The 17,464-nt window shown below is 44.0% G+C and overlaps 1 protein-coding gene across 4 annotated transcripts in view; it reads left to right on the top strand.

The window, feature by feature from the left end:
- Nucleotides 1-17,464, top strand: part of LOC119170757 (prestin) — an 89,622-nt gene that overhangs the window by 21,299 nt on the left and 50,859 nt on the right. For all 4 annotated transcript variants that reach the window (XM_037422012.2, XM_075886761.1, XM_075886763.1 and 1 more), the window contains 5 exons: nt 12-176; nt 8,843-8,998; nt 9,938-10,020; nt 13,125-13,278; nt 16,745-16,858. In XM_037422012.2, the coding sequence (XP_037277909.1) occupies nt 12-176; nt 8,843-8,998; nt 9,938-10,020; nt 13,125-13,278; nt 16,745-16,858 (672 nt within the window). The remainder of the gene's footprint in view (nt 1-11; nt 177-8,842; nt 8,999-9,937; nt 10,021-13,124; nt 13,279-16,744; nt 16,859-17,464) is intronic.

A 17,464-nucleotide genomic window follows, 5' to 3' on the forward strand; every position in this document is an offset into this window, starting at 1 on the left:
CATGTGAGCAGCTGGTGTTCAGCTTCCTGAGCCTTGGTGCGCTCAACGTGTTCTTGTCGGAGCAGATGATCAACGGCTTTGCAACTGGCGTGGCCATTCAAGTGGTGGTCAGTCAGCTGGGATCTCTATTTGGAAACAGGGTGCCTCACATGAGCGGAATGTTCACCATTTACAAGGTGAGCAGGTAGTGATTCGTGAAACTGCTACAGCGTGCTTAGCTCCACTTATGGCCGTACGATGGACTGGCACTTTTGCATGAACGTATCTTTTGAACTGTTCTGCCCTGTGCCAATCACACCTGCTTTATAACTTCAACATTCATAATCACACCCGCTTTATGACTTCAACATTCATGGGAGATGTTGTGGTTTCCCAATCTCTATGTAAAGCTGCTGAGCGAGTTGTAGGTTCCATTGCCAGCGATAAGAGCTTTGTTCTAATGCAGATGGACAGCAAGCAGCTTGTGCACTGCACACATGATGCATATTAAACCGACAGCCGTTTGGAATCGCGAACTTGAAACCCTTCACTGGGCTGCTTCTTGTAGACTCTGTGTTGTCTTGGTATGTAAAAATTGGTCAGTCATTCGGTGGCAAAAAGTTCGGCTTTAAAATGTAAACTAAAATGTGACAGTGTCTAAATTCAATAACATTTGTCGAGATAATTTGACAATAATATAGCTGCTCTCATACTAACTTGGCTTTAAGGGGAGATGCTACTCGAAGACACTTTTTCTTTAATATTCACCTTGGAGCAATAAATCTTGAGCTGCTTATGGAACTTTTTATGCTGATTTCAAATATATAATTAGTTTTCTTACAAGTTACACACTTTTAGCTCTGTAACATGACAAAATGAAACCTTAACCCTTTTGCCCCCCTCTTTTCATCCCTAAAATTCTTCAATTTTTTACCATTCATAGTTCATAATGCTTCAAATAAAGTGTAGAGTGTAAATGACTAATTAAAAAGCACATACAAAATATCGTATTTACTCGCATAATAGGCGCACTTTTTTTTCAGAAAATCCGGCTCGAAGTTAGGGGTGCGCCAATTACGCGGGGTAAAATTTTCGAAAATTTTTTCAACTCGGTTTTCGCGCTTTAAATCTGCACACTTGTCAAGTAAAAGGCGACTTTATCGTTTACCAATTAATTCAGCATAAAACAAACATACCTACATACCTTTTAATGAACAAGCGAGAGCCGTCAACTGCGCACACATACGTAAAATTTATTTACACAAAAGTCGTAGCTGTTCCTCCTTTTCCCTATTCGGAGTCCGAGTCGGAGATCACACATTCATCCTCGCCGAGCGGGGATTCGTTTTCGGTGTCCGAATCATCCGCACCCCACAACATGTCATCCTCACTCGCATCCAGTGCGTTCGAGATACCCGTCTTCTTGAAGCTTTTCCTGATGACTTCGTCGGAGATCGCCTGCCACGCTTCCACGATCCAAGCGCACAGCATTTCCACAGGTGGCCTCTTAATCTTACCACCTGGAGTCAGCTGATGTTGTCCTCCAGCCATCCAGGTGGTGTACAGCCTTCGAACATTGTCCTTGAAAGGTTTATTCAAGGACACGTCCAAAGGCTGCAGTATCGATGTGAGGCCGCCCGGAATCACTGCCAGATCTGTGCGCAGCTCCTTTAGCTCATCTCGTACGCGGTCTACTAGGTGCGCCCACGAAAACTGTCCAGGACAAGCATGGCACAAGGTGGTCCGCCTTTGCAGTGCGAGGCCATGGCGCCGCATGAAACGAGTTGTCCATCCGGAGCTGGCTTTGAACTCTTTTGCTTCGATGCCCTGCGCTCGGGCTATTCTGCGCGCCTGTCTGCACAATATCCAACGACACAGCACAGCCGTTTTGTCGTAGCTCCCGTATATGCCGGACCAGTTGCTCTTCGACGTTCGGATACTTGCCGGTCTTGGCACCGCGGAAAGCCCGCTGTGTCTTCTTCGTCGCCTTAAGTCTTGGTCCCTCCAGTACCGAATACTGGTTTCTCCAACGCCGAAATGCCTGCTTGCAGCCCGGTTGCCGTGCTCCAGCGCGTACTGCACTGCCTTCAATTTAAACCCAGCCGTGTAGCTCGCGTACTTCCCCATGGTGGAACCAAAGTTATATACATGACCACAACATACGCACACCGCTTGCAAAATGGCGTTTCTTTCTTTTTCTCTGATGGTGGTGATGGCGATCAAGCCCCCGGTGTTGTACACGTGACCTCCAAAAAGCGCGGCGATTTGGGGGGTACCAGTAATTGATGGAACAGCCGTTTTTTTTTTCGCTCATGGACGCGTTTTTTTTTTCAAGTTTTATTTCGACAAACACGTTGGTTAGGTCGTTGCACTTCGAATTTTTTTTATTTGCTCGTCGATTTGCCTTCTTTTTTTCTTCAGGGTACGGGGACCGCGTTCCAACTGTACCGCTGGGGGGTAGAATCGTTTCTGATCACGGCCAAGTTCGGGGTGCGCCTATTATGCGCGGAATTAAAAAAAATCGAATTTTCCGCGACCAAACTAGGGGTGCGCCTATTATGCGAGTGAGCCGATTATGCGAGTAAATACGGTATGTAATACGTGTGAAAAATAATAGACGTAAAAAGCCCATATTTCACCTACCCTAGTAAAGGTGTACATACGATTTTTTTATTATACAATAAAATATTGAAATTTAAACTAGGTAATTGCGTTTGTCATACTTTGGAAAAGAACTGGGCAAAATTTCATGCGGATCCGAGCACTAGAAGTGCCCGAAGAAGGAGGGGCACATTGGAAAAAATTGCAAAATTTGTGTTTCGAGAAAAACGAGTTTTAAATTTAAAATTGAGTTTTCATTTATGAAAGATACTAATGAATCAGATGAAATTTGCACACCAAAAAGAACAATCTTTCTTGTAGTGGCCACTGCGACTAAAATACGCCAGCACCATGAGTTTGTCCCTATCGGCGTTTTCGAGCCGACTTCTCAAAGACATTTCCAGTGTCATGCCATTTTACAGCCATGTTTGTGCCATATACCATCGTACATAATGGCAATGTCGTCCCTGCTAAGCTCTCACTGCGAGCTTTTTCGACCTCTCAAGATTGGCGCTGACGTCATCCATTGCCGCATCACGAACTTTCCGGCTGAGGGGTGTGAATGACTTTGATGCATTGGCTTTTTCAAGCCAACAACTGCCGCAAATCGGACCAGCTGCTCGTAGCCTATTCCTACAAAGCGCGCCGCACAACGGCTTTCACTTGCGAGCAATGCCTTTTTTTTTTATTCATAACAGAGATAATTACATAAGAAAAGCATTGTTAAGGGGGGACGCGGGGATCAAATCGCGAAATTCTCGCAAAAAAAAGAATTTTGGATAAGGGCAGATTTGGATTCTGCATCACCATTTCTATCATATCTAAAAATATTTCCGCCGAAAACGATCTCAAAGTAAGCTTAAAAAATGTTTTTCTGACCGCGGATCGCAAAAAGCTGGCTGAAATCTGCGCGAAAATGGCCCATTTCCGAGCGCGATACTTCCGCGCCTTCGCCGCCGCTCGCGGAAAGCTTGGTGTCACTGGAAAGCTTGCTTCACCGCCGTACTTCTCCCGGTGAAACCACGACTCTACGAGCTAAGATAAACGCACAAACAGAAAAAATGCGAAGGCATCCGCGACGCCTTAGACGCGCACCCATTGGTCGCTCCTGTCACGTGGTACTGAGCGCGCTCTGTGAGTGGCTGCTGGGACGCGCTTGCTTGCGCTGGTCGTCTGCTCCGCGCACGCACGTCTGTTACGCACACGCTGGCGCACTATAGTTTGCGAATCCCCTGCCGATACGCCGATACGGTCGCCGATACGCCAACTCTTCTCTAGCGCGAGGCTTAGCGCCCGCAATGGATCGTCGCGTGGACCGGAAGTGCAGGACGAAGTACCGGACGAAGTACGCTTACGGGAAGCGTAAACGCAAGCCTCCTGTTGGGAAAACGAAGCAGTCAGCAGCGATTGAATCAGACGAACCAAGTACCGCGTCGCCACCAAGCTACGTGTCGTCGGAAGCCGACACCTGCTCGCTGCCGATGCTCGGCAGTGAGGCCTATGACGCGGGGCTGTCAACTAGCCGCGACGTTGCGGTGCGGCCCGAACGCGAAAGAAGTTTCGTTTTCGCTGCGGCGGGTGACGATGCGGTGCCGGCTGTTCAAAGTGACGGTGAATCGACGCCTGGCAGTGACACTGAAGACCCGGGGCCATCAACTAGCCGCGGCATCACGGTGCGGTGTGAACGCGAGAAAAGTTTCGTTTTCGCGGCGGCGGACGACGACGTGGTGCCAGCTGTCCAGGATGTCGGCGATCGTTTGCCTCAGCGGAAGCGCACCGTTCAAATACACCTGGAACCTCGTTTCGTGTCCTCGGAAGGCGCCGAGAAGCAAGCCAGCAGTGTCCGCGATGCACTTCGCGAGGTGTCGGCAACGGAGCGGAAGTTCGGGTTCGCGCAGCAAACGGAGCAAACATCGGCAACAAAAGAGGATGAGTTCACCCTAATTCAGGTTTCTGCCATGAATTCCCTAATAGGACCTGCACTCTGCCCAAAATGTTGTAAGAAGACTTTGTCAGTGCAGCATGGGACAAAATTGGGCCTGGCAGTAAAACTGGTACTTTTGTGTGCTTCCTGTGGCCCTATTCATTCACCTTGGTCATCCAGTAGAAAATCCGAAGGAAGGGCTTTTGAAGTCAACCTAAGAGCCATGCAAGCAATCAAGTCCATTGGAAAAGGGCCCACTGCCCTGAATGACTTCTGGGCTACAATGAATGTCTCTCATCGGGGCATTCATCAAAAAACCTATCAGGAACACCTAAAAAAAACATTCACACCAGGAGCAGAGGAAGCTGCACAAAACATCTTTGCAGATGCTGTGCTTGCGGTAAAAGACGTGTACAGTAAGATGCAGCCATCAAGCCCAAACAACATCACAGTTGTGTATGACGGCACGTGGCTTACAAGAGGCCACAGCTCACACATTGGGGTAGGATGTATTATTGAGTTTTACACGGGGCTTGTGCTGGATTGCACAGTCCTTTCCAACTTCTGTCTTGGGTGTTGTCAACAACCAGCAGAGAGCGACCCCAACTTCGTCACTTGGGCTGAGAAACATCAATGTCAGAAGAATACTGATGTTGGCTCCGGACAGATGGAAGTGGAGGCTGCTCTGACACTTTTCAGGCGCTCTGTCAGCAGGTATGGCCTCCGCTACACCAACATTATATGTGATGGTGACAGCCGAACCTATCTTGCTCTGTGCAAAGATGAGGTGTACGGCTTCATACCACTGACCAAAGAAGACTGCGTGAACCATGTGCAGAAGAGAATGGGCACCGCTCTCCGCACACTGGTGACAAGAGCTAAGAAAGGGGAGCCATTGGGTGGGAGAGGTGGACTGACGCAGGAGTTGATTAAAAAACTGACCAGCTACTACGGGTTAGCCTTGCGAAAACACACAAGTGTCCCTGACGTGCAAAGGGCCGTGATGGCCACTTTTTATCACGTCACGTCCACCGACGACGAGCCTCACCATGAGCTCTGCCCACCTGGCCCTGATAGCTGGTGCAAACATCGTTCAGCACAGGCCAAAATGGAGCCAGCACCACCTCACAGGTATAACCTGTCGAAACGTGTAGCGGAGGCTCTGCTGCCTGTATACCAACGTCTCTCTGACCCGCAACTGTTGGAGCGATGCAAAGGCAACAAAACTCAGAATGCGGCGGAAAGCTTGCATTCAGTTATTTGGTCACTGACTTCAAAGGACCAACACGCTTCATTGTTCGCAGTGGAGACAACAGTACATGAAGCAGTTGCACGCTACAATTTTGGGAATTTGCGAGCCTACACTGAAATGTGCAAGTCCGTGGGCATCAATCCTGCTAGCCTCGCCCTTCAAAGAGCTGAAGAAAAAGAGCAGCAAAGAAAACGAAAAGCACGCAGTGCAGAAAAAATGAAAGAGAAAGGATGTAAGAAGACCCTCGCAAGCAAAGACACAAAGTATTACAGTCCCGGGGCATTTTGATGGACCTTTACTGACTGTTCAACTTTAACGCCAGTTTTCTCAGAAACGTGTTTTGACCCGACTGTCCAGCTTGCCACGATGCTTGCATGACTATGGCTTGACGGATTTTCATGTGGTTTTTTGCATTGTGTTACTCAGTGAATTTTCTATGTCGTGACGTTTTCATATTTGTTAATTACTACCTCAGTATTTTTACTCCTAAGCTAATTTCACATTATGATAACGACCACATTTACAAGCATGTATACAATGTTCTCTGTAAAATAAAAACAGAGTCATAAAAATATTTGCAGAATGTCACGACATCAACCATCCCAATGGCTAAAATATAAGAGCAACTATAGGCTTCTACCATGTTTTTTTGTCACACCAGGCTTTGGGCAAGTTTGGTAGTACACTGATGGATAAAAAAATTTATAATGTCAGAACTACTGGGGATAGCTGAATGAAACTTTGTCATTTATCATTTAGCGCAGTTTCCAGTAAGCATGCCAAATTTCATTGCTCTACGACAAAAACTAAAGAATTTTACTTTCGATCCCCACCTCCCCCCTTAAGCTGCGCTGCTTGACAAGACATGGACCCCCAAATAAGTTTCACAGCACATACAGGCCCGCAGCGGTCCCCGATTCGTACCATGTGATAAGCCAGTCGAGGCGCTCGAAAAACGTGCAGAAGAGTGATTCTTTTTATTATCTTTGTGCTGCATCAGCGAGAGAAACTGTTGTTATTTGAAGAGTGAGGCTCGACTCTTCGACTCATGCGATCAACAATGGCTAGCGGCGGCGCATTGTCGGCGGCAAGGTGCTTGAAGACTGCACACTTTCCACTCTTTAACAGGCACCTTGTGCTCTTTAGATGAAATTTTAAACCATTTCCAGTTAAGTCTCGACCTGCATTATTTTTTTCATAACAGTATTGGTACTAATCTTATCAGAACAGGCAAAAATAAAAAAATCGGTAATTTTGAAAAAAACGCGTTTTTCGACCCGCATCTCCTCTTAAGTGCCTCTACTGCGGGAGATTTGTGTCATTCAATAAATAATTGTTAATTCCAGAAAAAATGTTCTGAATATGACGATTGAAATCTCTTTTTTTTCATGTGGCAAGTGACGCAGAGAGCTTTGCAACCTGAATAAACAGGTTTAACTTTTGTCCCTAAGGGTGGGAATGGCCAAAACAACTGCCCCTGGTCAAGTTTTCTGTGGTGCATGAGAGCATGGCTGTGCGTGCACAAATGTGTATAAGCAGGTGACATTTGGCTGCTTTGATATTCAATAGAGTAGATACAGTAATACCTCGTTAACTCGAACTCGCATATCTCGAAAAGTCGAGTGAGTCAAAATTTTCCGCGGCACCGAACATTTTTCTATATGTTCCATGTATTTTTTTTCCTTTATCTCGAATTACTTTTGGGTCGGGTCATGGATAACTTTAAATCTCGACTAAGAGTGGAACGAAAGTTCCGCCACCGAACTATTTCACAAGATTTGCGCGATGCTGCCACGCCTAAAGTCTGTTCATATTTTTCTTATTTAGCTGCGCCTGCCACTACCTCAATGCTTTCCGAGAACGCGAAGTGCACGAAGTCTCAGCCCAGCAACATATCAGCATTGTCAAGTAACCCTGTGGCACGTCATGTGACACATGCGTGAGCAGGGAGACCCTCTGCCCATGCTTGCGTAGTTTGTCTCGTTGGCTTTGTGTAGCGCTCATGATTTTCCCTGAGGTGTGATTTCCTTTCATCTGTGCAAAATACGCGGTACGGATTTTTCACTGAATATGAGGAGCGGCAACTTAGCATGAGTGCGGCAAGCATGGCGTCAGAACAGCGTAAGTTGCCAAGACTAAAAAAAAAATGGTTGCCCTAATTAAGGAAGTGAAGAAAGGAGGCCAAACGAAATCAACCATCGCGCAGAAATTCAGCATCCCTTTGTCTACGCTTTCGACAAGGTTTCGCATGCTGGGTTTTAACGTGATGTCAGTTTGCCAGAAGTAGACACGGCAGAGACCGATGACTTCACATACTGTGAGGAACTTTGTCAAGAGGTCATAAAACTTATAGGTAACGGTGCCACCGAAAATGACGTGATTTTCTGGAGTACGCACTGTGTGAGCAGGATGTGGTGGTGACGGGAGAAATGATGAGCGCCGAAATTGTTCAAATGGCCTCCAACATAAGGGATGGTGGAGACGACAGTGATGACGAACCACCTCGAGAGATGCCGACATCTTCTGAAACGAAAAATTTGCTGCGCTTGCTTTCAAATAAGGTCGAGTGCAGCGGTGGGGAAGATTGACTGACGCGATGTGTTAAGCAGCGGAAGGACGCCTTCCTAGGCCCGCGTACCACCGCAAAGCAGACGAGCATTAGGCACTTTTTCTCTGCTAACTAAATGGCAGTGCGGCAAAACCCAGCTGGTTAAAGCCTCTTGTATGTTATTCTTTTCTCTTGTAAACTTGCTCGAGAAGAAAGATTATAAATTGTCACTGAAGAGCCGACAAATAGTGGTGATTTTTCTGAAAAGTGCTCATATTATATCTGATATCGCATCACTGTAGCATTGTAATAAATGGTCTATTTTATCTCGGGAAGCGTACACAAGTGGATGGTGCTATCGTTCTGTCCGATATGTTGTTATAAACGGTATCATTATATGTCGCCCATCGTTTCTTAGTTTACACTTTACGCTTATAATCATTGCATATAACAAACTTGTGTTTAGCAGGGCCATGTGCACCTGCCGTATATGTGCTAGCACATTTGGAAATAATGTCTTACTCTTTTTATTTTGCAGACAATCTATGCTTTTTTTGACCGCATTGATGACGTCGCGTGGCAGACTACACTGGTGGCCTTTGTTGCCGTAGCAATAATCATGGCTGTCAAGATTTTCCTCGATCCCTCTGTCCTCAAGAGGTTGGGTATTCCACTTCCCATTGAGCTGGTTGTTGTAAGTTCACCAGTTTGTGGCTTAGATGTAGCTACAGTAATGCTTGCATGGTTTATCTGTCTGTACATGCTATTACTTGTGAGCGTATGCTAAACAAATTGTCTCTTGTAAGTACAGTAGAAAATCAGTAAATTGTATTCGCTTAACTTTGTTTCTCGGATAGCTTTTATTACTTGTGTGGTCCCGAATTCTCGCACATAAATTCGACCGTATAGTTGACGCGATCAGTTTATCGCTTCCTGGTTAATTTGCATATTGGGCTGCGTCTCCCAAGCTATGGACCAGTAGGAGTTTCTTGCCTCAGAGGTTTTGATTAAATCATAATCAATGCAAGTTATATTATAATGCATAATAAGTGCATAATCATTGCAAATCTGATCATGAGCATAATGCTCATGATCAGGAGTTTCTTGCTTCTGAGGTTTTGATTAAATCGTAATAAGTGCAAGTTATAACACATAATCAGTGCATAATCAATGCAAATCTGATGATGAGCATTATGCTTAATAGCAGTCACAATTACACCTATCTGTGCCCTCCAGGATGTATGTTTGAAAAGTTGATTGTATTATCCCGGCTGCGGCGGCTGCATTTCCGATGGAGGCGGAAATGTTGTAGGCCCGTGTGCTCAGATTTGGGTGCACGTTAAAGAACCCCAGGTGGTCGAAATTTCCGGAGTCCTCCACTACGGCGTCTCTCATAATCATATGGTGATTTTGGGACGTTAAACCCCACATATCAATCAATCAAGTTGATTGTATTAAGTAGTTGAGGCTGATTGGAAATTGTACAGTTTATAATATTATCATCTGCTCATGACGACATGCATTTGAATTTATATTAAAATGCACAAAATGTCCTACTATTTCTTTATGTCTGTATTTCTGCAGTCAGAGGTAAATGCAACATCCATCTGCATGCTTTTCTTTTCACCCTTAGGTGGTGCTGTTCACACTAACATCACACTACCTCGACATGAAAGAAAACCATGGCATTGCAGTTGTTGGAACGGTCCCACAAGTGTAAGCTGCTGGTACCTAGTATGTGCTCATTAGGGCCACTTTGACCCTTAAACTGATGTTATTGTTTTCTGTCATCTGATCATTTGTATTGAGGGAGCAATGCAGAGTATGATGCAAATGGAGGATGTTACTGCTACAGTGTGCTTTCAGTTAATCCGAATTGCTGCCTAAATGGAGCAAACACCTCTAACATGATTGGTTTCATCCTTAGATCATGCACCCTTGTTCATCTCTTAAGTAAATGGAACTCCTGTTGAACGGAGCATTTTTTTCTGGTCCATACAACTTTTGTTTAGTGAGTGTATTCTGTGTTGCTTATGGCACAAACTTGTCAATGCTGTGCCACATCTCTCTCTCTCTTTTTTTGTGACTCTAAATTTATGCAGGGACATGGAAAGCATTGAGCTTTTCCAGGCCACGCTGTTTAAAATGGGCACATAAATGATGACTGTATGCTGCTGTTAATATCACGTATTACCTACTATTAATGCTCAAAAGTACAGCTAGAAAGAGCGGTGCTAAACAACATGATTTACAAAGTTTCATGCATTAGTTCATTTTATTTAAAAGGTGAGTAAGTAAAAGCCTGTGACGATTAACTGTCTAATTTTATGATGAGCTCTCAAGCTGTCCCATGGCCGTTGGAAATACACAAGTCAGGAAAATCGAAAGGTGCAAAGCAAATTATTACAGTCGAATCTCATTAATTTGAACACGCTTAATTCGAACTTCTGGTTAATTCGAACTCGCGCTGAGGTCCCATCAAAGCTATGTGTATTCCAGTGGGCGAAAACGCCCGGTAATTCGAACGCGTAAAACATGCGATGGTTAATTCGAACATACTGAGCTCCGATAATGCTCTCAGCACCCCGCCAAATACCGCGGCGACACCTGCTACACCTCAACGCTGCGCGCGAAGGAAATGAACGAAAGAAAACGCTGCGGTGGAATGTTTGCACTCTCTCAATCGCCGATCTGCAACGCGCCTGTGCCACGCTTTTCCCTTTTCCATCCCTGCCACGTAAAGACCCTTCTCCTTCTGAAGCCGCGCGCGAAAAGAGAGAGGAAAAAAAAAAAAAAGAAAAGCTGTCGCTGGGTTGAATGAATGTGTGGTTGAAGGAAAGGAAAAAGGCACTATCAAAGGTGCTATCTTCTGCCGTCCTTGCCCTTTGCGGGAGCATGGCTCTGCGCCTTGAGGGGGGGGGGGGGGGGGGGTCGCTCACGCGCCTGTGCGACGCTTTCTTCTTTCCCATCCCTGCCATGTAACTCTTCTCCTTTCAACGACGCGCGCGAAGGAGCAAAAAAAAGCTGCCGTGGAGTGTTGGCTTTTTCTCAAATGCCGATCTACTTCTCTCCACGTGGAGACGCTCCTTTTTTCTCGTCATGTGCTGGCCATGCTGCGGCTGCGTAGCGGAGAGGCTCTGCTACCGCTACGCAGTTCTTGTTGTCGTCGTCTTTAGAAAGTGTCGGCACTGGACATTTCCGCGCGCAACTTCTTTTGCCAGGAGAAAGCTGAAGGCAAAGTGGAAATGCTTTGCAAGCTCGCTGCAAGGCAAACATGTGCAGACGCACATCACCGATTACTTCAAGTAATAAGGGATGTCCTGTGATTTGTGAATAAATGTAAGTTTTCTGAAACTTCCCCCTCGTGTGTTAGCTAAATGCACATGCGCCACTGCATGGAGAGCCCTTCGTTTATTTAACTTTAAATAATTCGAACTTCTTTTAATTTGAACAAGTTTTCAGGCTCCTTTGAGTTCGAATTATCGAGATTCGGCTGTATAAAAGAGACGTTCCGAAACAAACGAAGATGGGATGTAGGAAGCAGTGATGTTCTAGACAATATGAACCTGGCTTTTAACATATGGGAAATTGAAAAGCATAATCGCACAACCATGCTTCATTTTCCTCAAGCTTACTCAAAGAGAAACAAAAATTTGCAATGTGTTTGATAAATACCTATATTGATCACAGCTGTAAGACCAGGTATTTAACGTGATAGTGTTAGAGAGCTCATGTCGCAGAAATCCCGCCGCCGGCGTCGGCCCCATTAGTTGTGAGCAAAAAATTGTATGTGCGTCTGTGACTGAAAAAGCAAGTTACAGAGATCGCCGTGGGAGGCCGCTACTTGTCCACGCGTGGGCAAGCGATCACACTGAAAAAGTCTTGCATTCGAAGAAAAAAAAAGTGCTCAAGGTCACGAAGCACAGTTGTTTCTTTGCCACACTCCTTGCTTAGCTTCCAGCGCTTTTGTCGGGACAAGAGAAGAGATGATGCCATCGCAGCATGCGACAAACCTTTGTAACTCCACTCGCACTGGACGGATTGCTAAAATTTTTGTGCAGTTGAATTTGTGAGGCAATAAGCTCTTTTAATGAATTCATTCCATGGTTACTTGAAAAAGTGTTTCAGGGCCCCTTTAATGCATTTTGTTTGACAGGTGTCACAATGAAAACGAGCCCATTCGACGATAATAGTGTGTGCTCGTACAATCTACTGCGTGTGTGTGTGTGTGTGTGTGTGTATGTCACAAAACATATTAATAAGTATGCACTTAGCGGTTGAAGGGCGCACTAGGGGCCGGATTTTGCTATCGCGTTCAACTCTTAAAGGCGAAGCCTAGGGGTCCCTCAATTTTTTTAGGTACATTTGTGATCAGTTGTTTCCAAACCAGTTGTGTGAAAACAATGCACTCAGACCTCGTAACAAAGTTGCATCTTATGCCAAAATTACTTCGTTATATCCAAAAATATGTTACAAAGGTATATTTCTAACACTATGTCTATTGCAAGACTATTCTTCATTTACTACTTTATAACTGATATTTCATTTTTGGGGTTCGTTGTATCGAGGTTTAAGTGTAGAATTTTCCTAATGTAGTGACATGCATTCTGGAAACCAAGGGCTGCACTTTGTACTTAGCATAGTAAACATTGCAGCTTATTCGTCACTTTCAGTTTGGAAGTGTGAGCTGCCTTTAAATTGTTTTCTTTTTTAAGCAAAAGGCCTGCTCTTCAATTGTGGATGAGGGCTCTACTGTTTGTCCAACCAAGATGGTCCTGAAGCATTGACCTTTCCTTATCTTTCTTGCCACTGTACGATAGGTTGCCAGAGCCCTCGCTTCCTAGCTTCAACACATCATTAATAGCTGCCATCCTGCCACAATCCTTCGTCATGGCTATTGTCAGCTTTGCCATCACACTCTCATTGGGGAGGATTTTCGGCTTGAAACATGGCTATAGTGTCGATGCCAATCAGGTAAACATCTTCAGCACTTGTGTGCGTCCCTTCTGTGCTTTGGGTACAGTAAGTGCTCATGTGTTTTATAAGCTGGCCCGAGAAGCTGCAATGGCCACAAATATGGGCAGAGTTGCTTGGTCTAAAAGGCAAAACATAGCCATGAATTTGAAAAAACTAGCCAAGAAGTAGCCAGTTTGAGCAGAGGGCCGTAAGAAGTAGCCAAAATTAGCCAGAGTGCATGAAAACAAGTATGATGTTTTGGCTTAAATTATCAACTGCAAGAGCCTTTTGGTTGAAAAGCAAGATAGGTGTAACAGCACTGTTCAGCATCATAATTGACAAAATTAAAGCATAAATTGTTGACTTTAACAATCAGTTTGTGCAAGATGACAAAGGTTCTTGCAGTGTTGCAGGTGCGACACTTTCTTTGTAGCAGTACTACAAACCTTTATTTATTATAACGTTTCTGGGAAAGTGTTTGGTGTCTTCACTAAGTCCAGGCCTCCACTGCTCTACATACTGCATGACTCTTCTTAAAAATTCCAGAAACACCAGCCTTGTGGTGATGATAAAAATGTGTATTGTATGAGTGTGCTCAAAATCGCTGGAATGGAAGCACAAATTGTTTTCACTTGCGCAGTCATTTTTTGTGGTATAGCTTAGTTCAAGTAGTTAACATTTCGAAGTTGCATCCTGTACCTAGTACTAAGAATGAATAAACACAGTTCATCGGATATCAAATTTACAATGTTGATAAGTGCGAAGCTTCCTGGATGGGGGACAAATGTCCTGTTCACTGAGTTTGGTGTTACATTTAGCAAGAGGTGGTGTAAAACATGAGGTCATTTGCAACATTTTTCACCCGAGTCTCAGCCAAGTATCGAAGTATTTTTTTTTTGTAATACAAGCGCCAAGGGGAATTTAGGGAGCTGGAAGTGCACTTTGTTCGCCTTGTTATGACATCACATATTCAATAGCTAGTGACTGTGATGTCACAAGACACTGATAAATTGCTTCGTATAGAAGAAAAAAGAAAGTAGCCAAGAATTAGCGAAGTAACGGAGCGGGTTTTTCTGTCATCACCGGTCCAAAAAAGTAGCCAAGCATGGTAAACTTAAATATGGGCATAAAGAATATAGACAGTGCCTCTGGAATGGCAATAAATAATGGATTACCACAAAAAGCCATACATGCACTCGTGAAATTGAGAGCTCTACCTGCAGTTTAGCACAGGAAGTACAGAAGTTCTGAATGAGTAACAAGAATGCACAATTATTGTTGAATAGCGGCATGTATAGCTATAGCTTAGCAGTTTGGGCTTCATTGAGATGCATGTAAAAAAGGGTTATATGCCATTTATACTCTTCTTAGTCTGTGTCATTTGCACAGAAGTTTTGGCAGTTCCTGCCAATCCAGTAATGTGCCTGTGTGAATGGTTAGAAGCTGAACACTTATGGTGGCTTCATTTTGCCTGTGTGGAAATAAAGTAAGCTTCCTGTAAAAATAAACGAGTAAGTAATCAAGTGATAATAATAGAATGAAGACTTCGTGATGAGTGCTACGTTCACAGTAGCAACCACCTCTGCCTTTGGCAAGACATGGTCGGTCAAACCGTGCAGAACCTGGAGCTTCTATTGTTGCTGAGAATTATAGGCAGAGAAAGACGAAAACAGTAAGGGAAGGAAAACAGAAGGAAAGGGCAAGCGTGCTCTGTGCTCTCATGAACTGCTGGAAGCAGGTGTGTTACAACAGTCGGTAAATAGAAGTGCACAGGGAAATAGTGGGGCAACAAAGGGGAAAATCAAGCAACAAGAAGGAGCTAATACATGAAACTGTCATTAATACTTAGACTGCATGACTATGCCTAAACAATAGCTTGATAGCTCTCATTTTAAGCTGGCAATACTGAAACTGAATGAATAATTGTCCAGAGCCCGAAGAAGCAAATTCGTCGCCTAATGTGCCGGACGTACATGTGGGCAGCGTGGCAACATATAAGCCCTGCCCGTCGGAGGTTTAAGCTTCGCTCGCATGCAAAGAAGCTCATGTTACAAACGGGCGGTTCATGAGCAGGTAAATAAGGGGTGATGTAAACCAACTAATCATAATTGAACACTTTTCCAATTGTTGCTTTTCTATCTGTATGTGCATAGCTTCATTTCGCATGTTGATTCGATGTGTTTTTGATGGAGTGTTAGGTATTGTATGGTAAATGAAACATGACACCATAGCATTCAACTTTACTTGTAATTTCACCTTTGGATGCACGGAGGCAAGTGGCAGTTTGTGGCAGTTACTCAAGTTATCGACCCAATTTCAAGGCTGTGAATGTTTTTCAGTTTGTTGGCTGCTACACGGCATATTTATTTTGTGGTGTTAAGACTATTTGGGTGGTTACTTGTCTGAAAAAGGAAACGGAAACATGCGCAGTGTAAAAAATAGTGCAATATATACATGCTTTTTTTGCAGGAACCACCATACATTTCCCTCAAGTTCTTGAACATTAGATCACTAAAATATTTCAGTTTGCAGTACGTGTTTCTTATTAGCATAGCACAAAAACAAGACATGGCCAACAACATGCGAAATCTTATGCATAGTACTTAGCAGCATCGCTAAACCAGTCATTTTGACTCCGTCATTTATGGTGTTTCTGGAAAGCTTCATCAATTTTTAATTTGGATTGTGACCTTGAATGTGGTTTTCTTGATAAACAATTTTACTTAATCTATTCATGTAGGTCTCAAAACTGCTGCAAAAGCCACAAGTAAATACAATATATATAGAAATGTTAGGTTACTGAAGCCAACTCAAACAAACTATTATAAGTGACCTTAAAATTCTGCTTTGATTTCTAATAAACAAGCTTGATTGGTGAATGCCTATTTTTGAAGTATGAAGTTTGTTCTAAGATAAATTTTGTTCTTAATGAATGGAGCCCATGATTATTTGACAAAACTGTATCACAAAATATAATAGATCAACTGAAAGCATAGGGGACTTTATTTATAGTTTCACTTGAAGTTTCGTTATTACAATGGAGTGAAATGAGATGTGGATAGAAAACCTTCATGGGGACGGATGCTTAGCATTACGTATGCGGGTTTGTCTGTTTGTTATTGCGCTTAATTTGCACTGCAGTTTTCATTTTGATGTGAACATATTTTTCATGCAATCTCTTACAAATTCCACATACAGTACTTATGGATTGAAAAAGGATAATTTAGGGCTAAGTAACTCTCAGGCTTTCATTTGCGCAGTCTATAATAAGAGTCATAATGGCACACTTTCAACTCGACCACATAGATCAGAGCTAACACTATCTTTAAAGACTATGTTTGTTGCGAGGTGATGTGTTATCTCTCACAATCAGTCGTACTAGTTGGTATGCTAAAAAACGTGATGTAGCGTTTGAGTTTGTGAGTACTGTACATGAGTGACTACCCGTAGGAGTTATAACTGAGCAGTGTTTTTCGTCACGCAGGAGTTTCTCGCCCTCGGAGCGAGCCACGTGTTCTCCTCTTTTTTCTCCTGCTTTCCTCTCGCTGCGTCTGTGCCCCGCAGCGCTGTCCAAGAGGGCGCTGGTGGCAAGACTCAGGTGGGTGACATCGGAGGTCAATGCTATGAGCTTTATGTATTTTATTTAAAGTTGTTCTCAGCACTGGTTTCTTTCCTAGTCAGGACCTCTATGAGGTTGTAGTGCTTCCCAAAGCATTGGTTGCGTGATGTCTTTTTATGCTTTTTTTTACGATGCAGGGCTCTTGATGCATCCTTGTATGACACCTTCTTGCACGCATACTCGTTGTTTTATTCATCGTGTTAGGTGTTTGTATAGCATGATGTTTTTAGTCACACCTTTGAATGTGCTTCTTGATTCATCCTGTAATATCAATGAAGTCATTTAGAGAAGAGATGCCAGTGCTCTCTGGCACGGTGTAATCTTTGTACCGGGAAAGAAAAAGAGGTGACCCTGCGTAAGTATACAGGATGCATTTACGGAGGGAGACTGCTACAGTCAAAGGAGTCAAAATGGCTGACCAACACACTCGCACACCAGCCAGCTTCTCCATATCTTCTTCTTACCTGACTTCATTTTTTCACAACATTACCTGTTCGCTGTGAATAGTTGCTTTTAGAAATGAAAAATATATAGGGGATGGGATAGCTAAGTCCTTCAATTTATTTTGATCTTGCAGCAAATTGT

Source organism: Rhipicephalus microplus, chromosome 2, assembly GCF_043290135.1.
Source record: "Rhipicephalus microplus isolate Deutch F79 chromosome 2, USDA_Rmic, whole genome shotgun sequence".
In the NCBI taxonomy this organism is placed as follows: Eukaryota; Metazoa; Arthropoda; class Arachnida; order Ixodida; family Ixodidae; genus Rhipicephalus; species Rhipicephalus microplus.